General features: G+C 42.0%; 1 protein-coding gene across 3 annotated transcripts in view; it reads right to left on the bottom strand.

The window, feature by feature from the left end:
* Positions 1 to 27,111, bottom strand: part of ift172 (intraflagellar transport 172) — a 271,291-nt gene that overhangs the window by 36,061 nt on the left and 208,119 nt on the right. For all 3 annotated transcript variants that reach the window (XM_072557593.1, XM_072557602.1, XM_072557583.1), the window contains 5 exons: positions 23,123 to 23,232; positions 19,787 to 19,850; positions 16,251 to 16,337; positions 11,407 to 11,523; positions 5,687 to 5,797 (listed from right to left, as the gene is read on the bottom strand). In XM_072557593.1, coding sequence (XP_072413694.1) covers positions 5,687 to 5,797; positions 11,407 to 11,523; positions 16,251 to 16,337; positions 19,787 to 19,850; positions 23,123 to 23,232 — 489 coding nt within the window. The remainder of the gene's footprint in view (positions 1 to 5,686; positions 5,798 to 11,406; positions 11,524 to 16,250; positions 16,338 to 19,786; positions 19,851 to 23,122; positions 23,233 to 27,111) is intronic.

Genomic DNA, 27,111 nt, shown 5'->3' on the forward strand with positions numbered 1-27,111 from the left:
GAAAGCTCTGAAGGTGGATGAATCATTGGGACCACATGGATTCCACTCAGAGTTCTGAAGGAGACAGTTGAAGAGATAATGGAGATCTTAGTGGTGGTCTTTCACAAATCACCAGGTCACAGAGGGTTCCAAAGGACTGGAGTAATGCTAATATAACCTCCCTGTTTCAAAAGGGAGCAAGGCAAAAGATGGAAACCACAGGCTGACTAGCCTGACCTTGGTAATTGGTAAAAGTTGGGGTCCATTGTGAAGGATGAGATTTCTGAATAGGCAAAGTCAGCAAGATTCCATCGGGTGGGGGCATGCCCGACAAATCTGTTAGAATTCTTTGAGAAGGTAATGAGCAGGTTAGACCAAGAAGACCCAATGGATGTTATCTACCTGGACTTCCAGAAGGCCTTTGACAAGGTACCTCACGGAAAGCTGCCCATGATGTTCGAGGCAAGGTACTAGCATGGATAGAAGATTAGCTGTCTGGTAGAAAGCAGAGAGTGGGGATAAAAGGGTCCTCCTCAGGATGGTAGTCGGTGACTAGAGATGTTCCACAAGGGTCAGTGTTTGGATCACAACATTTGATATTATACAGAGTAATCTGAACGAAGGAATCGAGGGCATTCTGGCTAAGATGAGACAAAGATAAGTGAGAGTACAGGTCATCTTGAGGAGGCAGGAAGGCTGCAAAAAGATTTAGACAGCAAGGTTTGTAGCTCAGGTTGAGGTTTATGGTGTAGGTTTGCTCACTGAGCTGTAGGTTTGATATCCAGATGTTTCATTACCTGGCTAGGTAACATCATCAGTGACGACCTACAAAATTCCATGCAAGGACTGCCACAAACACCACGGAGGACAAACAGGAAGAAAGTTAGCCACCAGGATACATGAACACCAGCTAGCCACAAAAAGACATGACCCTCTCTCCCTTGTAGCCCTACACATGGATGAAAAACCCACCATTTCGACTGGGACAACACATCTATCCTGGGACAGGCTAAGCAAAGACATGCCAGAGAATTCCTAGAGGCCTGGCACTCCAACCACAACGCCATAAACAAATACATATATAGATACCATCTATCAACCCCTCAGAAAACAAAGAGGAAATTACATCACCACAAACCCCAGGAACCCCATCCAGGAGAAAGATATAAATAGAAAGTAGGAGACAACAGCTTTGCTTCACTTGCAGGTCGCCACTGATGATGATATCTAGCCAGGTAATGAAACGTCTGGATATCAAACCTACAGCTCAGCGAGCAAACCTACACCCTAGATTTAGACAGGTTAGGAGAATGGGTGAAGAAGTGACAGTTGAAATACAATGTGGGAAAGTGTGAAGTCATGCACTTTGGTAGGAAGAATAGAGGCACAGACCATTTTCTAAATGGGGAAAAATTCAGACATCTGAAGCACAAATGGGCTTGGTCCAGGACTAGTCCAGGATTCGCTCAAGGTAAACTTGCAGGTTAAGTCGGTAGTTAGGAAGGCAAATGGTATTTATTTTGAAAGGACTGGAATATAAGAGCAGGGATGTACTTCTGAAACTTTACAAGGCTCCAGTTAGACCACACTTCGAGCACAGAGGAACCTCAATTATCCAGCATTTGCTTATCTGAAGTTCGGTTTGTTCCAAACAAAATCGCAAGGTACTGATGTTTGCTTATCTATGTTACTCAGCACTCGATTATTTGGCATTCGATTAACCGAACAAAATACTTCCTGTCCATGTCCTTTGGACAATCGAGGTTCCTTTGTATTGTGAGCAATTTTGGGCCCAATATCTCAGGAAGGAAGTACTGACCCTGGAGCAGCTCCAGAGGAGGTTCATGAGAACGATTCCAAGTTGATAGATGAAGGAAGGGCTGTTGATGTCATATACATGGACTTTAGTAAGGTGTTTGATAAGGTTTCCCATGGTAAACTAATGGAGAAAATGAAGTCATACAGTGTGCAGGGTGTTCGAGCTAAATGGATAAAGCACTGGTTGAGCAACAGGAGACGGAGAGTAGTAGTTGAAGGGAGTTTCTCGAAATGGAGAAAGGTGACCAGTGGTGTTCCACAGGGGTCAGTGTTGGGGCCCACTGTTGCTTGTAATATACATAAATGATCTGGAAGAGGGCACTGTTGGTATGACCAGTGAGTTTGCAGATGACACGAAGATTGGTGTAGTAGCAGAAAGTATAACGGACTGTCAGAGAATACAGGAGGATATGGATAGACTGGAGAGTTGGGCAGAAAAATGACAGATGGTTTTCAATCCAGACAAATGTGAGGTGATGCCTTAAGGCAAGACTAATTCTAGAGCGAATTATACAATGAACGGAAGAGCCTTGGGAAAGTTGATGGACAGAGAGACCACGAAGTGCAGGTCCATTGTACCCTGAAGATTGCTGCTCAGGTGGATTTAGTGGTCAAGAAGGCATATAGTATGCTTGCCTTCGTTGGACGGGGTATTGAGTATAAGAGCTGGCAAGTCATGTACATTGTACAAGACATTGGTTCAGCCGCATTTAGAATACTGTGTACAGTTCTGGTTGCCACATTAGCAAAAGGATGCGGAAGCTTTGGAGGGGGTGCAGAGAAGGTTTACGAGGATGTTGCATGGTATGGAAGGTGCTAGCTATGAAGAAAGGTTGAGTAGGTTAGGTTTATTTTCATTAGAAAAAAGAAGATTGAGGAGGCACCTGATTAAGGTTTACAAAATCATGAAGGGTATAGACAGGGTGGATAGAGACAAGCTTTTTTCCAGGGTGAAGAATTCAATAATGAGAGGTCACGGTGAGAGGGGGATACACACAGAGGGTGGTGGGTGTTTGGAACGCGTTGCCAGCAGAGGTGGTAGAGGCAGGCACGGTAGATTCATTTAAGATGCGTCTGGATAAATGCATGAGTAGGTGGGGAGTAGAGGGATACAGATGCTTAGGAATTGACCGACAGGTTTAGACAGTACATTTGGATCGGCTCAGGCTTGGAGGGCCGAAGGGCCTGTTCCTGGGCTGTAAATTTTCTTTGTTCTTTGTTCTAATGTAAGGTTTAACATATGAGGAACATTTGAACATTGCAATAACTACACCCACACACTTCCTTTAGGATGGACAGCAGGTGGCCAGAGGTCCTGAGACTCCATAACAGAATCCGTCTTCCCCTTCCCCGCCTATTTTCCTCTTCTATTAGTTTGCCTTTAAAGTTGAAATAGTCTTTCTTAAAATCAAGTCAGAATGCAAAATAACATTTTCTGTCTGCCTTTCACTCTGTGTGTATCCCTCTCTTTTTCCTGTTGACTTACAATTATTAGAATGTTGGTCAGATTGCCATAATCATTTTGCAATTATCAAAAAACTAGAGTGACACTGGTAATGTCCATAAGACTTGGCTAATGTTTTGGGGACACAGGTTCAAATTCCACAATGGCAGCTGGAGGAATAAATCTGGAATTAAAAGTTGGTCGAAGTAATAGTGACCAGGTAACCATTGTCAATTGTTATAAAAACCCATCTGGTTCACAAATACCCTGTAGGGAAATAAACCTGCCAACCTTACCCGGTCTGGCCTATTTGTGTCATGGATTCACAGCAATGTGACTAACTCTTCAATGCCCTCTAAAATGGCCTAGCAAGCCAATCAAATCAAGGGCAATTAGGATGGGCAACAAATCCTGGACTTGCCAATAATACCCACATCTCATTAAAAAATATGATTTCTTCTTTTCTTTGCTTCCGTCTCTCTTTCTCCCACCATTGTCACACATTCCACACTCCTTCCACTTTTTGATGTCTGTGCAATTGGAACACAATCGCTTTCTTTCCACGTGGAAACTAAATTATACTCAGTAAAGTTTTTAGAAATGTGTTCTCCAAATGCTTTCTTAACAAATGCTTTGGTCCCAAAGCTGCTAAAAAGCAACAATCTAAATTCAGCTCACAGTTCTGGGCAAAATGCAGAACTCCAGGCCTCTGCTTTTGAAGGGGATAAGGCCATTTAACAAAAATGCTAAGTGATTACATAAAGCAATCTCCAATTGACAAGTTTAATTATGTTATTGAGAATGTGATATTTTACATCCTTTTATGTTTAAACCCATATTTTTCAAGTTGCACATTTTTAGTTTATGACAAAAATAGCAGAAAATAAGAGACTAATAAGAGACACCCTAACCACCGTCCCTTGACATTCAGAAGTACTACCATCACTGAATCCCCCACTGTCAACATCCTTGGGATTACCATTGACCAGAAGCTCAAATGGACTTACCACATAAAAACATTGGCTACAAAAGCAGGTCAGAGACTAGGGATACTGCGGCAATTAACTCACCTCCTGACACCCCAAAGCTTATCCATCATCTACAAGGCACAAGTCAGGAGTGTGATGGAATACTCTCCCTTGCCTGAATGGGTACAGCTCTAACAGCACTCAAGAAGCTTGACACCATCAAGGACAAAGCAAGCTGCTTGATTGGCAACACATCTACAAACATTTAATCCCTCCACCACCAGTGCTCAGGAGCAGCAGAGTGTACTATCTACAAGATGCATTGCAGAAATTCACCAAAGATCTTTAGACAGCACCTTCCAAACCCATGAAGGAAAGGGGAACAGGTACTTGGAAACACCACCACAAGCAAGCTCCCCTCCAAGCCACTCATCAGCCTGACTTGGAAATATACCATGTTCCTTCATAGTCGTTGTGTCAAAATCCTGGCATTCCCTCCCTATCAGCATTGTGGTTCAACCCACAGCAATTGGACTGCAGTGCTTCAAGAAGGCAGCACACCACCACCTCCTCAAGGGCAAATAGGGATGGGCTTTCAATGCTGGCCAGCCAGTAACATCCAATTCCCACAAATGAATAAAACAAAGTCAGAAAAAAGTTGACATGAAATTTACAGCCAAAAAAAAACTGAGTATCAGTTCTTTTCCATGTTACTTTCTTCCAAACCAACCTATTTCTCTTTCTTCTAGAGAATGTGGACATGTGGATGAGCTGAGACTATCCTTAACACTCAAATCTTACTGACAAAGGCCAAATCTCTAGTTTCAATAGAAAATTATACACTTTGCAGGACAGTTGTTAGTGACAATATGCAAAAACTTCATTCCAGAACAACCAGAAAAATAATAGGTACAACATTATTACTGCAAAACCAGTACAATCAAAATCATTAAACTTTTGTAATTTATTGAACCAATGTTATATTTAAAGAATAAATTATCCTTTGGTAGTAGTCACAGTATGAACTGTATCAGGGTTGAAAATATTGTTTATTTACCATTACGGCAAAACGTGAGGAGGCTGTCATCTGGGCTCAAACAGAAGTCAAGGTAGCTGAATCACAATCAAGACAATCATATTGTGCAGAAGTCATTGCATTTTTCTTTCTATGAGGAGATCAAAATGATTTCATCTTTTTGTATATAAAAAGAGGAAACATATTTGTTCTGAAATAGTTTCAGCGTGGTCTTATACTCTGGATTTATATTCAAAGAATACTTGAAACTGCTTAAATTCATACCTTTTCAAAAATTGACAGATTGAAACAATTTTTATTCTGATTGTCTGGATTCCGATCTAGTTCCAAGAATAAAGAACAATGATGCGACACTCTCTGACATCCAGATGTTGGTATAAATCACAACTCGTTTCAATATTGTTTTTCTCATATACATAATTCAGTTTATGCTGCACTAACCAGGTTGAAGAGTACATCGCGAAGATCAGCCCATGTCCTATAAGAGTCTGCAGTATTTTTATCTGGCATGTTTATAATATCCATAAAAATCCGTTTGTAAATGTTAAAATTCTGCATATAAAAGAAAAAAAACGAAATCACTGAAAGAACGTTAATGTTTGAAAATCTTCTTCATTTTTCAAAGATCTAGCCAGAAACATATAGGAGCAGGAAGCAGTGGTGTGACTCATCATTAAGCGCAAGTTATCAATGAAAAAAATCTCATCTTCAAATTACGTGAGATGAAAGTGTGCAATACCCAGGAGTTCTGCTTGATTCATTTAAATGGCAGGAGTAGGCTAAGATAGTTTACAACTTCTAGCCGGAAATATTAAGGAGCTTACAGGTTGCCCTGCAGGGATTGATGCAAGTCACATTGGAGGAAACATTGGAGGAATTTGAAAACCTAGAGTAGGAGAGGACAGATAAGCAGTTCTGATTAACTCTTGCTATGCCTCTTGTAATAGTAAATAATTTTTACTATGGGAGGAAAGGGAGGAAATAGCTGGGGCCTTAACAGATATCTGTCCATCTTCTTTGGCCTCAGGCAAGGTTCCAGAACGACCAACGTTGTTCCTTTGTTTAAGAAGGGAAACAGATAATCCAGGTCAGTGGTGGGGAAATCATAAGAGAAGATACTAGAGATAAGACTTATTCACATTTCGGATCAAAAGACTTGCTCGTGACAGGCAGCATGGGTTTGTGTGGGGAATATTTTGTCTCACCAACTCAACTGAGCTTTTTGAGGATGTGACAAGTTTGATTGATGAAGGAAGGGCAGTAGATGTTGTCTACATGGGCTTTCAGCAAGATGTTTGATAAGGTTCGTCATGTCAGGCCAGTACAAAAGGAAGAGTCTCGTGGGATCCGGAATGTGCTGGCTAGATGGAGAAGGAACCAGCTTGGTCATACAGAGAGTAGCACTGAAGGGGTGTTTTTCAGAATGGAGAAACTAATGGTGTTCCACTGGGATTTGTGTTAGGACCTTTGTTGTTTGTACTATATGTAGATTATATTGAGGAAAATATAGGTGGTCTGATCTGGGATGATACTAAAAGTGATGGAGTTGCAGATAGTGAAGAGGATTGTCAAAACATACAACAGGACGTAGATTACAGATTTGGGCAGAGAAATGGCAGATGGGTTTAATTCGGACAAATGAGAAGTGATGCATTTTGGAAGATCAAATTTAGGTGTGAATGATACAACAAGTGTGGACTTGTGAGGCCGAAGGGTCTGTTTCCACACTGTAAATAATCTAATCTAAAACAAAAATGGCAAAATCCTTGAGGCATGGACATAAAGGTCCACAGACTCCTGAAAGTGGCAACACAGGTGGAATAGGCATACAGTACACTTACCTTCATTGGCTGGAGTATCAAATGTAAGAGATGGCAAGTTATGGTATAAAGTTTCAGTTAGTCCATATTTGGAATATTGCATGCAGTTCTCGTCACTAGACTACCAGAAGAATGTGGATGCTTTGGAGGGGGCTTGCTCAGAAGGTTTACCAGGATATTGCTTGGTCTGGAGGATTTTAGATATGAGGAGAGGTTGGATAAACTCAGATTGCCTTCACGGGAAAGACAGAGGTTGAGGGTTAAGATCTGCAGAACTATGAGACATAGATAGGGTGGAGAGTCAAAGGCATTTTCCTAGGGTGGAAAGATCAACTACTAGAGGGGTTCACAACAAAAGAGGGGAGAGTTGAGGGGAGAAGTGTGTGGATACTTTTTCACACAGAAGCAGAACGCACTGCCAATGGACATGGTAGAAGTAGGCACATGAGTATTGTTTAAGGTGTATCTTGATATACATTTGAATGGCAGGCAACCAGAGGGATAGAAACTTCACATGGGCAATAAGTAAAGGGTGTAAATTAAGATTAGGAATCGGTGCAGGTTTGGTAGGCCTCTTCCTATGATGTATTGTTCTTTTTTTTAAAAGACCTGTATGATGGTCTGCTGGGTTTTACTGAGCCGAATGTCTATGACTCTATATAATGTCCATGCTGGATGCTGCACCCTTAAGCCATGTAGAGTCATAGAGTCAAAGAGATGTACAGCATGGAAACAGACCCTTCAGTCCAACCCGTCCATGCCGACCAGATATCCCAACCCAATCTAGTCCCACCTGCCAGCACCTGGCCCATATCCCTCCAAACCCTTCCTATTCAAATAACCATCCAAATGCCTCTTAAATGTTGCGATTGTACAAGCCTCCACCACATCCTCTGGCAGCTCATTCCATACATGTACCACCCTCTTCGTGAAAAAGTTGCCCCTTAGGTCCCTTTTATATCTTTCCCCTCTCACCCTAAACCTATGCCCTCTAGTTCTGGATTCCCCAATCTCAGGGAAAAGACTTTGCCTGTTTATCCTATCCATGCCTCTCATAATTTTGTAAACCTCTATAAGGTCACCCCTCAGCCTCCGATGCTTCAGAGAAAACAGCCCCAGCCTGTTCAGCCTCTCCCTGGACTCAGATCCTCCAACCCTGGCAACATCCTTGCAAATCTTTTCTGAACCCTTTCAAGTTTCACAACATCTTTCCGATAGGAAGGAGACCAGAATTGCACGCAATATTCCAACAGTGGCCTAACCAATGTCCTGTACAGCCACAACATGACCTCCCAACTCCTGTACTCAATATTCTGACCAATAAAGGAAAGAATACCAAACGCCTTCTTCACTATCCTATCTACCTGCGACTCCACTTTCAAGGAGCTATGAACCTGCACTCCAAGGTCTCTTTATTCAGCAACACTCCCTAGGACCTTACCATTAAGTGTATAGGTCCTGCTAAGATTTGCTTTCCCAAAATGCAGCACCTTGCATTTATCTGAATTAAACTCGATCTGCCACTTCTCAGCCCATTGGCCCATCTGGTCAAGATCCTGTTGTAATCTGAGGTAACCCTCTTCACTGTCCACTACACCTCCAATTTTGGTGTCATCAGCAAACTTACTAACTGTACCTCTTATGCTCGCATCCAAATCATTTATGTAAATGACAAAAAGTAGAGGGCCCAGCACCGATCCTTGTGGCACTCCACTGGTCACAGGCCTCCAGTCTGAAAAACAACCCTCCACCACCACCCTTTGAGCCAGTTCTGTATCCAAATGGCTAGCTCTCCCTGTATTCTAAGAGATCTAACCTTGCTAATCAGTCTCCCATGGGGAACCTTTTCGAAAGCTTTACTGAAGTCCACATAGATCACATCTACTGCTCTGCCCTCATCAATCTTCTTTGTTACTTCATCAAAAAACTCAATCAAGTTTGTGATACATGATTTCCCACGCACAAAGCCATGTTGACTAACCTGAATCAGTCCTTGCCTTTCCAAATACATGTACATCCTGTCCCTCAGGATTCCCTCCAACAACTTGCCCACCACCGAGGTCAGGCTCACTGGTCTATAGTTCCCTGGCTTGTCCTTACCGCCCTTCTTAAACAGTGGCAGCACGTTTGTCAACCTCCAGTCTTCCGGCACTTCACCTGTGACTATCGATGATACAAATATCTCAGCAAGAGGCCCAGCAATCACTTCTCTGGCTTCCTACAGAGTTCTCAGGTACACCTGATCAGGTCCTGGGGATTTATCCACCTTTAACCGTTCCAAGGCATCCAGCACTTCCTCCTCTGTAATCTGGACATTTTGCAAGATGTCACCATCTATTTCTCGACAGTCTATATCTTCCCTAACCCTTTCCACAGTAAATACTGATGCAAAATATTCATTTAGTATCTCCCCCATTTTCTGTGGCTCCACACAAAGGCCACCTTGCTGATCTTTGAGGGGCCCTATTCTCTCCCTAGTTACCTTTTTGTCCTTAATATATTTGTAAAAACCCTTTGGATTCTCCTTAATACTATTTGCCAAAGCTATCTCATGTCCCCGTTTTGCTCTCCTGATTTCTCTCTTAAGTATACTCCTACTTTCTTTATACTCTTCTAAGGATTCACTCGATCTATCCTGTCTATACCTTACATATGCTTCCTTCTTTTTCTTAACCAAACCCTCAATTTCTTTAGTCATCCAGCATTCCCTATACCCACCAGCCTTCCCTTTCACCCTGACAGGAATATACTTTCTCTGGATTATTGTTATCTCATTTCTGAAGGCTTCCCATTTTCCAGCCGTCCCTTCACCTGCCTCCAATCAGCTGTTGAAAGTTCTTGCCTAATACCATCAAAATTGGCCTTCCTCCAAATTAGAACTTCAACTTTTAGATCTGGTCTATCCTTTTCCATCACTATTTAAAAGCAAATAGAATTATGGTCGCTGGCCCCAAAGTGCTCCCCCACTGACACCTCAGTCACCTGCCCTGCCTTATTTCCCAAGAGTAGGTCAAGTTTTGTACCTTCTCCAGAAGGTACATCCACATACTGAATCAGAAAATTGTCTTGTACACACTTAAGAAATTCCTCTCCATCTAAACCTTTAACACTATGGCAGTTCCAGTCGATGTTTGGAAAGTTAAAATCCCCTACCAGAACTACCCTATTATTCTTACAGATAGCTGAGATATCCTTACAAGTTTGTTTCTCAATTTCCCTCTACTATTAGGGGGTATAATACAATCCTAATAAGGTGATCATCCCTTTCTTATTTCTCAGTTCCATCCAAATAACTTACCTGGATGTATTTCCAGGAGTATCTTCCCCTCAGCACAGCTGTAATGCTATCCCTTATCAAAAATGCCACTCCCCCTCCTCTCTTGCCTCCCTTTCTATCCTTCCTGTAGCATTTGCATCCTGGAACATTAAGCTGCCATTCCTGTCCATCCCTGAGCCATGTTTCTGTAATTGCTATGATATCCCAGTCCCATGTTCCTAAACATGCCCCGAGTTCATCTGCCCCTTGCATCGAAATAAATGCAGTTTAATTTATTCATCCTCCCTTGTCCATGCCTGCCCGACTCACTTCTGTTCTCAGCTGTACCCGTCTCAGATCGATTTCTTTCCTCACTATCTCCCTGGGTCCCCCCCACACCTTACTAGTTTAAATCCTCCCAAATTTCCCTGCCAGTATATTAGTCCCCTTCCAATTTAGGTGCAATCCGTCCTTCTTGTACAGGTCACTTCTATCCCAAAAGAGATTCCAATGATCCAAAAATGTGAATCCTTCTCCCATACACCAGTTCCTCAGCCATGCATTCATCTGCTCTATCCTCCTATTCCTGCCCTCACCAGCTCATAGCACTGAGAGTGCACATCATAGGATCTCAATTTACATCTCATCTTTTGACTATAGCTGGAATCAAATTGTCAAGAGCCAGCGAAGGAGATGCATGTGCACTGCTTGCATTTTAACTCTTGTTCCATCTAGTTTCTTTTAGTGCAGTTCACATTTCTCTTTCTGCACTATATGTTTGGGCTGAAAACTTGATTTTTATTTTCCATTATCCAAGCTTACTGCTTCCTACTATTGTTGAATGCGACTATTTGTAACAAACAGTTGAGGATAATTTGGCTCAACAAATCTCTAATATTCATTCATAGTCCTAAATATTTTAAACTTGGGTTGTCATGTATTCATAAGGAACCTGCAATCCCTTAAAGTATTATTTCAGAATTGAATAGATATGACTTTTACAACAACAACTCATTCAATAACACGTCACAAGATAATAATTGAAAAAATGTACGATGACCAAATTCTTCTCTGATTTCACTTACTTGTGTATTGGCAGGAGCACCATGTTGAACATACAGACTTAAGGCTTTTTCAGTATGACCTTCTTTGATAAGATGCGTAACATATAGAGCCACATACTTGTGGAGAATTTTGTAATTCTAAAACAGATAGGGCAGTTAGTGCAGGATTTAGTATACAGTCACAGCTATTGTAAATTAATATAGAAAACTTCAGTATTTCACACATGCAGGTACAAATCAAAGTTTCTGGCCCTACTTAGTTTTTGGCTTATATATAGATCTGGAACATTACACAACTTATAGAATAGAAACAAGCAAACTAGCTCAACTGGCTTATGTTATCATCATTGGTGGATCCTCGCAAACAAGGATGACACCCTTTCACTCTCAGGGTGGAAGGCTATACAGTCTGATGTGGTTTCTGAAGACTCTAACACACTTGGGGCAAAAGGTGGTGATGGGTGGCACACTCCTTATGCTGTTTTTGCTTGGCTTCCATTTTCGCCTCGACAGCAAGTCTCAAGGTACTCGCGCCTTCTTGGTTGTTCCTTCTCCACTTCAGATGGTGTAAAGCCAGTGATTCGCAGGTGTCAGTGGGAATTTTGCACTTCAACAGCAAGGCCTTGAGAGTATCCCTGAAGCTTCTCCTCTATCCACCTGGGGCTTGCCTGCGGTTTCATAGCTGCGAGTAGAATACCAACTTGGGGAGTCTCCTGTCGGTTATACGGATGACATGGCCATCCCATCACAGCCGCTCAAGGGTGATCAGTGCCTCAATGCTGGGCATGTTGGCCTGCTTGAGGACACTGGTATTGGGGTGTGTCTGCCTTCCCAGCAGATTCACAGGTTCTTGCACAGGCAACATCGCTGATACTGCTCCAGTGCCTTGAGGTGTCTGCTGTAAACAGTCAATGTCTCAGGGACATATTGGAAGCTGGGAACCAACACAGTTCTGTATACCATGAGCTTGGTGTCGAATCTGATGTTGACCTCGAACAACCTTTTCCTTAGGCGACCGAAGGCTGTGCTAGCACACTGCAGGCAGTGCTGAATCTCTTCATCAATAATTGCTTTCATTGACAAAACACCCCCAAGGTATTAGAAATGGTCAAAGTTTTCTAAAGCCTCCCCATGGACTTTGATGATGGGGAGTTTGCCCTGCAATGCCTGGCCAAGTTGGTGGAGGACTCTTGTCTTGCGATGTTCAGGGTGAGACCCATGCTCTCATATGCCTTCGTTAAGATGTCTGGAGTTTGTATTCTGAATTGCACATGTGTATGTGCTGTAGCCTGATGACAGTGGATGGGGTGACTTTGGGTCGAGGTAGTGAGATGGTGGAAGTTGAATAATTTCCCACTAGTTCTGTAGATTCGCTTCACTCCAGCAGGAAGTTTGTCGGGGTGAGATGAAGCATTGCATCAAGGTAGATTGAGAATAGTGTTGAGGTGATGACACAGTTTGATACCGGTCCGAACGGGGAATGGGTCAGTGGTGGAGCCATTTGTCATTACCATGACTTCCATGTCATCATGGAGTAGGCAAAGGATGGTGACAAACTTTGTACTGCAGCCAAAGCAGAGAAAAATGCTTCATAATACATCCTGGTTGATGGTGTCAAAGGCAATGTACAGGGATAGGTTCTTTCCTCAGCATTATTCCTGCAGCTTTCACACAATGAAAATCGTGTCAAATGTGCCTCTCCATGGGTGGAAGCCACACTGTGATTCCAGGAGGTGTTCCTCAGTCACAAGGAGGAAACAGTTGAAGAGGACCTTGACAATGGCTTTTCCAATGGTCGACAACAGGAAGATTCCCCTGTAGTTACCACTTGTTCATTTTTTTGAAAATGCTCATGACTGTGACATCTCAGTGCTCTCGCTGGATGCTATCCTCCTCCCAGATAAGGCAGACAACAGGCCTTCAAACACTATAATTATCTATTCCTTTCCTGGACCCATCATGCAAAAGTTGAATGAAATAGTAGGGTCATTTGAATGAATGGTTTTACTTGAGGAATAATGTGAAGCAGCTCTAATCATTTTCACTGTATGCAACTACCTATTTTTGTGAAATTATTTTACAGTATGACAGGATGTACACTCTCCCATATCACTTTAAATGTAATTGACAAAAGGGCCACAGGAGCTGATGGAATTAAAACATTGATACCTCAATAAAGATTAAATTGCAATAAAAATAGTATTGCTGCCTCATTTCATAAAATCTTTGAAAAACAAGTTCAATATTGCACAGCTTAATTAGCAGAATTACATTATAATAGTACTACAATAATGTGAGTAAAGCTCTACCAGTTTGCAATCACAGACTTTGGTTCAGCATAAACTGGGATCCTTATTATTATTTTATGGGATGAGTCTACTCAGAAGATACATTTACAATTGTAAAACATTTACTCTCATGATATACTTTCCTCAAGAACTTATTGCATTTTTGTGTAAAACATCTACCTTGGGTAATAGACAATAGACAATAGGTGCAGGAGTAGGCCATTCTGCCCTTCGAACCTGCACCACCATTCAATATGATCATAGCTGATCATCCTTAATCAGTATCCTGTTCCTGTCTTATCTCCATAACCCTTGATTCCACTATCTTTGAGAGCTCTTTCCAACTCTTTCTTAAATGAATCCAGAGACTGGGCCTCCACTGCCCTCTGGGGCAGAGCATGCCACATAGCCACCACTCTCTGGATGAAGACGTTTCTCCTCATCTCTGTCCTAAATGGTCTACCCCGTATTTTTAAGCTGTGTCCTCTGGTTTGGCACTCACCCATCAGTGGAAACATGTTTCCTGCCTCCAGAGTGTCCAATCCTTTAATAATCTTATATGCCTCAATCAGATCCCCTCTCAGTCTTCTAAACTCAAGGGTATACAAGCCCAGTCGCTACAGTCTTTCAGTGTAAGGTAATCCCACCATTCCAGGAATTGACCTCGTGAACCTACGCTGCACTCCCTCAATAGCCAGAATGTCATTCCTCAAATTTGGAGGCCAGAACTGCACACAATACTCCAGGTGTGGTCTCATCAGGGCCCTGTACAGCTGCAGAAGAACCTCTTTGCTTCTATACTCAATCTCTCTTGTTACGAAGGCCAGCATGCTATTAAGCCTTCTTAACTCGCTGCTGTACTTGCAAGCTTACCTTCATTGACTGGTGTACAAGAACACCCAGATCTCTCTGTACTGCCCTTTTACCTAAATTGATTCCATTTAGGTGGTAATCTGCCTTCCTGTTCTTGCCACCAAAGTGGATAACCATACATTTATCCACATTAAACTGCATCTGCCATGCATCTGACCACTCACCTAACTTGTCCAGGTCACCCTGTAATCTCCTAACATCCTCATCACATTTCACCCTGCCACCCAGCTTAGAATCATCAGCAAATTTGCTAATGTTATTACTAATGCCATCTTCTATATCATTAACATATATTTTAAAAAGCTGCGGTCCCAGTACTGATCCCTGCGGTACCCCACTGGTCACTGCCTGCCATTCCGAAATGGAGCCGTTTATCACTACTCTTTGTTTCCTATCAGCCAACCAACTTTCAATCCAAGTTAGTACTTTGTCCCCAATACCATGCGCCCTAATTTTGCTCACTAACCTCCTATGTGGGACTTTATCAAAAGCTTTCTGAAAGTCCAGGTACACTACATCTACTGGATCTCCCTCGTCCATCTTCAGAGTTACATCCTCAAAAAATTCCAGAAGATTAGTCAAGCAAGATTTCCCCTTCATAAATCCATGCTGACTCTGACCTATCCTGTTACTACTATCCAGATGTGTCCTAATTTCATCCTTTATAATAGACTCCAGCATCTTTCCCAGCACTGAGGTCAGACTAACTGGTCGATAATTTCCTGCTTTCTCTCTCCCACCTTTCTTAAAAAGTGGTACAACATAAGCCACCCTCCAATCCGCAGTAACTGCTCCCGAATCTATCGAACTCTGGAAAATAATCACCAACGCATCCACGATTTCTCGAGCCACCTCCTTCAGTACCCTGGGATGTAGACCATCAGGCCCCGGGAACTTATCAACCTTCAGACCTAACAGTCTCTCCAACACCAATTCCTGGCAAATATAAATTCCCTTCAGTTCAGGTCCTTCTGCCACTGTTACCTCAGGGAGATTGGTTGTGTCTTCCCCAGTGAACACAGATCTGAAGTACCAATTCAATTCTTCTGCCATTTCTTTGTTCCCTGTACTATATTCCCCTGTTTCTGTCTTCAAGGGCCCAATTTTAGTCTTAACCATTTTTTTGCCTTTCACATACCTAAAAAAACTCTTACTGTCCTTCTTTATATTATTGGCCAGTTTATCTTCGTACCTCATTTTTCTCTGCGTATTTCCTTCTTAGTAATCCTCTGTTGTCCTTTAAAAGCTTCCCAGTCCTCTGTTTTCCCACTTATCTTTGCTATGTTATACTTTTTCTCTTTTAACTTTATATGTTTCTTAACTTCCCTCGTCAGCCACGGCCACCCATGCCTCCTCCTAGGATCTCTGTCTTCCTTTTTGGAATGAACTGATCCTGCAACTTCTACATTATATGCAGCAATATCTGCCATTGTTCCTCCACTGTCATCCCTGCTAAGGTAACATACGTCAATGCTTTTAAAAAGCACTATCCTGTAATAAAATACTTACTCGTTCCTTCAACTGAAGGTTATTCATATGAAGAGAATTTCACATCATATAAATAAAGTAGCACTTTTATTTGTTAAAATTAAATGCCAAAAAGAGTTTTTAAAAATTAAAGATGGAAATGTAATATTTATCACACTGCACGAAATTTTGGTCAATAATATAGAAAATATTCTCAAAAAGGTTTTTCTGTTCTACCTGCTTATTAGCAGTTTCGATGCATTTTTCCCATTGTCCTCGTTCAACATACATGTCAAGTGCAGCTATCACATCTACTCCAACCAGCTGAAAAAAGGCATAAAAGAAAACATACGAGAATTATATGGAGAAACCACAAGTTGAAGTTGGGTGAAAAAAAACAAAAATGAATGCTTTATTTCACTTCTGTCTATTCCACAGTCCCAGTCAGAATCTACAAAATGTTAAGCCCTCCCTTACAAATCCACCTGGAAAAGCTAATGCTGGTCAAAATTTCTTCGAAGCTAAAATGAGTGTAACTTTCAACAGTGTAACTTGTACATCTTTAGTACCTTTTAGCTGGGATACTGGCATGCACTACATAACTTGGTTTCTTATCAAGTTCACCATAATCTATTGGGGCTGGAGAAAGTTTGTTGCCTTCTGAATTCTTAATGTAGTGCTGCACCTGAATTCTTCCCACTACCTCCAAAGACTTTGTCACAGCAATTCAAACTTGCAACAGAATGAGACATGCAGAGAATTCAGTGTAGATCTCTAACTCGTTTTGGCAGGAACTCACACTTACGCCATAGGAGATTATCTATTGGTAATACGTATTGCAAGTCGACAAGTATTGAGAGCACCGTCGAAACCTGCGACCTTTACCACTTAGGAGAAAGTGAAGATCATTCGTGATGAAGGGCTTTTGCCCGAAACTTTGATTCTCCGGCTTCTTGGGTGCTGCTTGACCTGCTGTGCTTTTCTACCACCACACTCTCATCTTTACCACTTACAAGGATAAGGGCATCAGATGCCTGGGAACATCACCATCTGCAAATACCCCTCCAAGTCACAAGCCATCACAACTTGCAGCCATATTAATGTTCCTTCACTATACTGGGTCAAAGTTCTGAAACATTTTCCCGAACAACACAAAGAAAATACTTAAATTACATGACAGCAGATCAAGAACAACTTGAGGATAGACAAGTCCCCCGGGCCTGACGGGATATATCCTAGGATTATGTGGGAAGCAAGAGAGGAAATTGCAGTACCGTTGGCAATGATCTTCTCGTCTTCACTGGCAACGGGGGTGGTACCAGGGGACTGGAGAGTAGCGAATGTTGTGCCCCTGTTCAAAAAAGGGAATAGGGATAACCCCGGGAATTACAGGCCAGTTAGTCTTACTTCTGTGGTAGGCAAAGTAATGGAAAGGGTACTGAGGGATAGGATTTACGAGTATCTGGAACGGCACTGCTTGATTAGGGACAGCCAGCACGGATTTGTGAAGGGTAGGTCTTGCCTTACAAGTCTTATTGAATTCTTCGAGGAGGTGACCAAGCATGTGGATGAGGGTAGAGCAGTGGATGTAGTGTACATGGATTTTAGTAAGGCATTTGATAAGGTTCCCCATGGTAGGCTTATGCGGAAAGTCAGGAGGCATGGGATAGAGGGAAATTTGGCCAATTGGATAGAAAACTGGCTAACCGGTCGAAGTCAGAGAGTGGTGGTAGATGGTAAATATTCAGCATGGAGTCCAGTTACAAGTGGAGTTCCGCAGGGATCAGTTCTGGGTCCTCTGCTGTTTGTAATTTTTATTAATGACTTAGATGAGGGAATCGAAGGGTGGGTCAGTAAATTTGCAGATGATACAAAGATAGGTGGAGTTGTGGACAGTGAGGAGGGCTGTTGTCGGCTGCAGAGGGACTTAGATATGATGCAGAGCTGGGCTGAGGAGTGGCAGATGGAGTTCAACCCTGCCAAGTGTGAAGTTGTCCATTTTGGAAGAACAAATAAGAATGCGGAATACAGGGTTAATGGTAGGGTTCTTGGTCAGGTGGAGGAACAGAGGGATCTTGGGGTCTATGTACATAGATCTTTGAAGGTTGCCACTCAGGTGGATAGAGTTTGTAAGAAGGCCTATGGAGTATTATCGTTCATTAGCAGAGGGATTGAATTCAAGAGTCGTGAGGTGATGTTGCAGCTGTACAGGACTTTGGTTAGGCCACATTTGGAGTACTGTGTGCAGTTCTGGTCGCCTCACTTTAGGAAAGATGTGGAAGCTTTGGAGAGGGTGCAGAGAAGATTTACCAGGATGTTGCCTGGAATGGAGAGTAGGTCATACGAGGATAGGTTGAGAGTTCTCGGCCTTTTCTCGTTGGAACGGCGAAGGATGAGGGGTGACTTGATAGAGGTTTATAAGATGATCAGAGGAATAGATAGAGTAGACAGTCAGAAACTTTTTCCCCGGGTACAACAGAGTGTTACAAGGGGACATAAATTTAAGGTGAAGGGTGGAAGGTATAGGGGAGATGTCAGGGGTGGGTTCTTCACCCAGAGAGTGGTGGGGGCATGGAATGCGCTGCCCGTGGGAGTGGTAGAGTCAGATTCATTGGCGACCTTTAAGCGGCATTTGGATAGGTACATGGATGGGTGCTTAATCTAGGATAGAAGTTCGGCACAACATCGTGGGCCGAAGGGCCTGTTCTGTGCTGTATTGTTCTATGTTCTATGTTCTATGTTCTAAGATGGTGGGTTACCAACACCGATATAAGATAGGGGAATGAGTCTGGGTAAGTTATTCTTCAGAAGGTTGGTGTGGACTTGTTGGACCGAAGGCCTCTTTCCAAACTGTAGGAATTCTATGATTCTCTAGGGAAACTGGGTATGGAGAAGAAATACTGTCATTGGGAAAAATTTTTTAAAAAACAATTATTAAGGAATTCTTAACAATGCAGTTACTGCCTAGCATAATCAGAACAAGTCAACGTAGCTTTACCAAAGAGAAATCCTATTGACAAACAGATTGAAGATTTTTGAGGAGATTGGTGGTAGGCTCAGTAAAGGAGTACCAGCAGCTATAATAATAGTTCTCGATTTCCAAAATGCATTTGTTAAGGTCCCATGATCAGGGCTCATGGAGTCAGTGGTAACGTATCAGCATTAATAGAGGATTGCTTAATGAACAGGAGGCAAAGTGTGGGCATAAACAGGCATTTTTAAGCTGGCTGGCTCTGACTATTGGAATATTGCAAGGATCAGTGCTGGGACTCAACTGCTTCCAATCTAATTAATGACATATATGAAGAGACGGAGAGTAATAAACTAGAATACAGCCAGAATAAAATGGGACACGTCTTCTGTGCTGTTCTTATCCACCATTTCTGTCCATGATAGCTGCAGCAACTTAGACAGCATGTCAGTGGAAATCACGGCATTGCTGCTGACCAGAAGATGTCACCAATGATTTCTACAATTTCTAGATATGTACTCACAGGAGGAAAGGTTCCTTGCAAAGTTCACAATTTGTTAAATTGCACTCATAGTATAAAGACTTGACAGAGGAGAAGGAATTAAATTTACAAAAAATTAAATTTACAGAACATTTATTTCTTCAAATCCCTTCAATAACTTCTTTCTTATAAGAAATAAAACGGAAATCTAACATCCAAAGAAAACACTGCTTTGGTATTTAGACATTACATAAAGATTTATGGAACATCTAATAATCCATGTGATGTCAGTTTATAGTGCAAATGAAATTAAATTCTTACTGAATCCACTTTGCCTTGATTTTTCAAATATTCCTTATAGCGTTGATCAACATAGTCTTCATATCTGGATAATAATGAGGGGAAGAAGAAAACATTTACATTAAAATAGGACCTTGTACATTCTCATGTTCAAAAGCAAGGCATCCAGCACTTCCTCCTCTGTAATCTGGACATTTTGCAAGATGTCACCATCTATTTCTCTACAGTCTATATCTTACCTAACCCTTTCCACAGTAAGTACTGATGAAAAATATTCATTTAGTATCTCCCCCATTTTCTGTGGCTCCACACAAAGGCCGCCTTGCTGATCTTTGAGGGGCCCTATTCTCTCCCTAGTTACCCTTTTGTCCTTAATATATTTGTAAAAACCCTTTGGATTCTCCTTAATTCTATTTGCCAAAGCTATCTCATGTCCCCGTTTTGCCCTCCTGATTTCTCTCTTAAGTATACTCCTACTTCCTTTATACTCTTCTAAGGATTCACTCGATCTATCCTGTCTGTAACTTACATATGCTTCCTTCTTTTTCTTAACCAAAACCTCAATTTCTTTAGTCATCCAGCATTCCCTATACCCACCAGCCTTCCCTTTCACCCTGACAGGAATATACTTTCTCTGGATTCTTGTTATCTCATTTCTGAAGGCTTCCCATTTTCCAGCCGTCCCTTCACCTGCCTCCAATCAGCTTTTGAAAGTTCTTGCCTAATACCGTCAAAATTGGCCTTTCTCCAAATTAGAACTTCAACTTTTAGATCCAGTCTATCCTTTTCCATCACTATTTAAAAGCGAATAGAATTATGGTCGCTGGCCCCAAAGTGCTCCCCCACTGACACCTCAGTCACCTGCCCTGCCTTATTTCCCAAGAGTAGGTCAAGTTTTGCACCTTCTCTAGTAGGGTCATCCACATAATGAATCAGAAAATTGTCTTGTATACACTTAACAAATTTCTCTCCATCTAAACCTTTGACACTATGGCAGTTCCAGTTGATGTTTGGAAAGTTAAAATCCCCTACCATAACTACCCTATTATTCTTACAGATAGCTGAGAACTCCTTACAAGTTTTTTCTCAATTTCCCTCTGACTATTAGGGGGTCTATAATACAATCCCAACAAGGTGATCATCCCTTTCTTATTTCTCAGTTCCACCCAAATACCTTCCCTCGATGTATTTCTGGGACTATCCTCCCTCAGTACAGCTGTAATGCTATCCCTTATCAAAAATGCCACTCCCCCTCCTCTCTTGCCTTCCTTTCTATCCTTCCTGTAGCATTTGTATCCTGGCACATTAAGCTGCCAGTCCTGCCCATCCCTGAGCCATGTTTCCGTAATTGCTATGATATCCCAGTCCCATGTTCCTAACCATGCCCTGAGTTCATCTGCCTTCCCTATTAGATCCCTTGCATTGAAATAAATGAAGTTTAATTTATTAGTCCTACCTTGTCCGTGCCTGCCCTGACTCTTTGACTCACTTCTGTTCTCAACTGTACCCGTCTCAGATCGATCTCTTTTCTCACTATCTCTCTGGGTCCCACCCCCCTGCCTTACTAGTTTAAATCCTCCCAAGCAGTTCTAGCAAATTTCCCTGCCAGTGTATTAGTCCCCTTCCAAATTAGGTGCAATCTGTCCTTCTTGTACAGGTCACTTCTACCCCAAAAGAGATTCCAATGATCCAAAAATGTGAATCCTTCTCCCATACACCAGTTCCTCAGCCATGCATTCATCTGCTCTATCCTCCTATTCCTGCCCTCACTAGCTCGTAGCACTGGGAGTAATCCAGATATTAATACCCATGAGGACCTCCTTTTTAAAGTTCTGCCTAACTCTCTATAATCTCCCTTCAGAGTCTCAACCTTTACCCTTCCAATGTTGTTGGTTCCAATGTGGTCAATGACCTCCTGCTGGCCCCTCTCCCCCATGAGAACATTCTGCACCCTCTCTGAGACATCCTTGATCCTGGCACCAGGGAAACAACACACCATTCTGCTTTTTCTCTGCTGGCCACAGAAACATCTGTCTGTACCTCGGACTACAGAATCCCCTAACACAATTGATCTCTTGGAAGCCGACGTACCCCTCGCTACCCAGTCTCAATACCAGAAACATGGCTGTTCGTGCTACGTTCTCCTGAGAATCCATCACCCCCTACATTTTCCAAAACAGCATACCTGTTTGAAATGGGTATATCCATAAAAGACTCCTGCACTAGCTGCCTCCCTCTCTTACCCTTCCTGGAGTTAACCCATCCATGTGATTGTATCTGAGACTTCCCCCCTTCCTATAACTGCCATCCATCACATACTGTTGCTGCTGCAAATTCCTCATCGCTTCTATCTGTCTCTCCAACCAATCCACTCGATCTGATAAGATCGATTTGAAATACATAGTTTTGATAAAATTCATTATTTATTTACTTTATGACATGATATATAAAATAAAGCACTGGTGAAGATAATAATTGCAGAATAAAACCACACTAATTTGTAAGTCCCTACCCAATTCTGGATATACAATCTGTATTACAAGATATCATGAAGAGTTTTAGGATCAACAAAATAAACAGTAAAAAATCAAATGACAGATGAGCTGATGTAAAGAAATGAAGAACGTAATTTAAAGTATTGTATTGTTTGTTGATATGAATCAAACATATTCATAAATTTTAAAATCTCAAAAACTATATGGAATATAGTGTCCCTAAAACATTTTTACTCATTGAATAAAGTAAAAAAAAGTTTAAAAAGCCATAAATATTGTATTTCAAAAACATTAAAGTTATAATTTTTCACATGCTTGCATTTTTCTTATTGGAATAGCTATGGGTTACAGTATTGAAGAGATATAATCTTATTTCTGAACTCAGACAAGTCTTGGGGTGGCATGGTGGCTCAGTGGTTGCCTCACAGCATCAGGGACCTGAATTCAATGCCCACCTGGGGCGACTGTCAGTGTGGAGTTTGCACAGTCTTGCCGTGCGTGCTGGTTTCCTCCCACAATCCAAAGATGTGCAGGTGAGGTGAACTGGCCATGCTAAATTGCCCATAGTGACAGGTGCATTAGTCAGAGGTAAATGTAGGGTAGGGGAATGGGGCGGGGTGGGTTACTTTTCAGAGCATTGGTGTGGACTTGTTGGGTCAAATGGCCTGTTTCCTCACTGTACATAATCTAAGTTAATTAAAATTTACTCCAATAGGAAAGAATTCTAATTATGTGTAATCAATGGGCAGAAAGTCTTGACAATGGTTTATTTCATTAAAATTAAAACTCTTTATGAGGTTATGGTCTTCTGATCACTCTAGGGTACTCATTGTGTTGATTATTTGCAACACAAAGTTCTTACCTGGGATCAAGCTCCTTTGCCACACGTTTAGCTTTGTTCCATTCTTCCCCTCCTATGAAACAGTCAATGGCATCTTTAATGAGGTCCATATTAAGGTACAGTTCAGCTGCCTGCAAATTAATTGTATTATAAAATAATTAAATAAAGACCATCTCCAATAAAGGAAAATCTGAAGCATCAATCTTTGATACCTCAATGGCATCACCATAATTGAATACCCTACTTTGCCCAACATCCTGGGGAGTACTGTTGACCAGAAACTCAATTGGACTAGCCATATAAATACCATGGCTTCACAAACAGTTGAGAAGCTAGAAATCCTGTAGCAAGTAACTCATCTCCTGACTCTCCAAAGACAGGAGACTGGTGGAGAATACCCCACTTACCTGGATGAGCGCAACTCTACAAACTCAAAAAGCTTGACCTCATCCAGAACAAAGCAGCCCACTTAATTGACACCACATCCATTCACTCCACCACCGACGTTTTGGAGCAGTAGTGTGCACCATCCACATGATGCACTGCAGAACATCACCAAAGCTCCTTAGACAGCACTTTCCAAAACCACAACCACCTCCATTTTGAAGGACAAAAATAGTACATACATGGGAATACCACCAAGTTCAAATTCCTCTCCAAGCCACTCACCATCCTGACTTGGAAGTACATCACCATTCCTTCAGCGTTTTGGGTCAAAATACAGTCATAGACATTTGCAGGATGAAAAAGGCCATTTGATCCAAATTGTCCATGCCAACCAGATATCCTAAATAAATCTAGTTCCATTTACCGGCATTTGGCTCATATCCCTCTAAACCCTTCCTATTTATTTACCCATCTAGATGTCTTTTCTAATGTTGTAATTGTAGCCCTACACCAACTCCAATTAGACCTTAATTTTGCCTCCCCACCCCTCTCTGTCTTCCACAAGGACCATTCCCATCAACACTCCTTAGCTCATGCCACACCCCTCACCAACGAACCTCACCTCGCCTCCAATCCCCGAGCATCTTCCTCAGTAATTGGAAATGATGCCACACCTGCCCATATACCATCTCCCTCACCTCCATCCAGGGCCCCAAACAGTCCTTCCAGGTGAGGCAGAGGTTCACCTGCAACACCTCCAACCTAGTCTATTGCATCCGGTGCTCCCGGTATGGTCTTCTCTACATCCATGAGACCAAATGTAGACTAGGTGACCGTTTCACCAAGTGTTGTCGCCAGGCCCGAAATGGCCAGCCTGACTTTCTGGTCACTGCCCATTTCAATACCCCCTGCTACTTCCCCTCTGACATGTCCATTCCCAGCCTCCTTCACAGCCGCATCAAATCAGACTGCAAATTGGAGGAACAATACTCATCTTTCACCTGGGCAGCCTAATGATGAAAAGCAGTGGACACAGCATCGATCCTTGTGGCACATGGCTGTCCTCCAGTCTGAAAAGCAACCCTCTATCTTCTACCTTCGAGCCAGTTCTGTATCCAAACAGCTAGTTCTCCCGTATTCCATGTGATCTAACCTTGCTAACCAGTCTACCAGGAGGAACTTTGTCGAATGCCTTACTAAAGTCCACATAGATCACGTCCACTGATCTGCCCTCATGAATCCTCTTCGTTACTTCTTTAAAAAACTCAATTAAGTTTACGAGACACAGTTTTCCAAGCACAAAGCCATGTCGACTATCCCTAATCAGTCCTTGCCTTTCCAAATACATGCAAGTCCTGTCCCTCAGGATTCCCTCCAACAACTTGCCTACCACTGACATTTGGCTCACCAGTCTATAGTTTTTTTTTCCTGGCTTTTCCTTATCACTTTACTTAAATAGTGGCACTATGTTAATCAACCTCCAGTCTTCTGGCACCTCACCTGTGGCTATTGATGATTTTAAATATCTCAGCAAGGGGCCCAGCTTCTCACAGAATACTAGGATACACCGATCCAGATCCTGGGGGTTTCTTCACCTTGATGCTTTTTAAGACATCCAGCACTTCCTCTTCAGTAATATGAACATTTTTCTAGACGTTGCTATTCAGTTTCTCACATTCTATGTCTTCCACATTGTTCACCACAGTAAACACTGATGCAAATAATTGTTTAGTAATTCCTCCATCTCCTGTGGTCTTATTGATCTTTAAGGGGCTCTGTTCTCTTCCTAGTTACTCTTTTGTCCCTAATGCAGTTGTAGAATCCCTTTGGATTCTCCTTAACCCTATTGCCAAAGCTATCACATGTCCGCTTCTTGTCCTCCTAAAGTGTACTCCTTCTGCCTTTAAACTCTTCTCAGCATTCACTCAATCTCTGCTGTCTATATCTGTTAAATGCTTCCTTCCTTTTCTTCACCAAAACTTTAATTTCTCTCGTCATCCAGCACTTCCTACCCTACCAGCCTTGCCCTTCACTCTAACAGTAACATACGGTCTCTGGACTTTTGGTATCTCATTTTTGAAGGCTTCCCATTTTCCCACCATTCCTTTACCTGCAAACATCTGTCCCCAATCAACTTTTGAAAGTTCTTGCCTAATACTGTAAAAATTGGCCTTCCTCCAATTTAGAACTTTAACGGTCCATCTTTTACTATTACTATTTCAAAACTAATAGAATTATGGGCACTGGTCCCAAACTGCTCCCCTACTGACACCTCAGTCACCTGCCCTGCCTTACCTCCCAAGCATATGTCAATGTTTGCACCTTCTCTAGCAGATATATCCACATACCGAATCAGAAAAAATTATTGTACAAACTTAACAAATGTCTCTTCATCCAAGATCTTAACACTGCAGCAGTCCCAGTCTATGTTTGGAGAGTTAAAATCCCCTACCGTAGGCATCCTATTATTCTTACTGATAATTTAGATCTTCTTAGAAATGTGTTTCTCAATCCCAATTAGGTGATCATCCTCTTCTTATTTCTTACTTCCACCCAAATAATGTATTTTCAGGAATATCCTCCCGAAGTACAATTATATTTTAGAATCTTGGAATTCCCTCCCTAACAGTATTGTGGATCTACCTACAGCATATGGACTGCAGCAGTTCAGGAGACTGCTCACCACCACCTTCTCAAGGGCAATTAGAGATGGGAAATAAATGCTGGTATAGCCAGTGACACCCATACCCCATGGACGAATAATAAAAAAAAGTATTAATTGTCCCAGCCATGGACTGAAAAATGATTCATTGTCATTTAGACAATGTAATACAACATAAGTGTACAGGTTAACAGAGTTCTCACTGTGTTATTACATTTAAAAGGAATTATTCTAACTGCACAAAAAAGTGATAAGGCTACAAATGGATTATGTTTGATTAGATGCACACTGTATTTAAGCATGGTATTAAAGTTGCAGCTAGGTAATTAAGATATATGTTTCAATCTTTAAACAGTGGTTATTATAATAAAAAATTAAATAAATGATAGATCTACCTCTTTTTAAAAACAAGGAAACCAATCCGGGAAAATTTGGGAAAGTAAACAGAATAACACGCATGGTATTGAGGACATAGACAGAAAGGATGCAGTTTTTCACTCAAAGCTTTCTCTATATCATGAAATCTATAAATTAGGCCCTTTCAAGGGACATGAATGATGGGTACTTTGTCTGCAAGTGCTCTTATTTTCAAATTACACACACATTTGGGGGCGGCACAGTGGCACAGTGGTTAGCACTGCTGCCTCACAGCGCCAGAGACCCGGGTTCTGTCTGTGTGGAGTTTGCACATTCTCCCCGTGTCTGCATGAGTTTTCTCCGGTTTCCTCCCACAGTCCAAAGATGTGCAGGTTAGGTGAATTGGCCATGCTAAATTGCCCATAGTGTTAGGTGAAGGGGTAAATATAGGGGAATGGGTCTGGGTGGGTTGCGCTTCAACGGGTCGGTGTGGACTTGTTGGGCCGAAGGGCCTGTTTCCACACTAAGTAATCTAAAATCTAAAAAAAAACCATAGAAAACTGGATCAACCAAATATCCTAATTCTCAATGCTCCTCTTGCAGC

Source organism: Chiloscyllium punctatum, chromosome 3 (assembly GCF_047496795.1).
Source record: "Chiloscyllium punctatum isolate Juve2018m chromosome 3, sChiPun1.3, whole genome shotgun sequence".
In the NCBI taxonomy this organism is placed as follows: domain Eukaryota; kingdom Metazoa; phylum Chordata; class Chondrichthyes; order Orectolobiformes; family Hemiscylliidae; genus Chiloscyllium; species Chiloscyllium punctatum.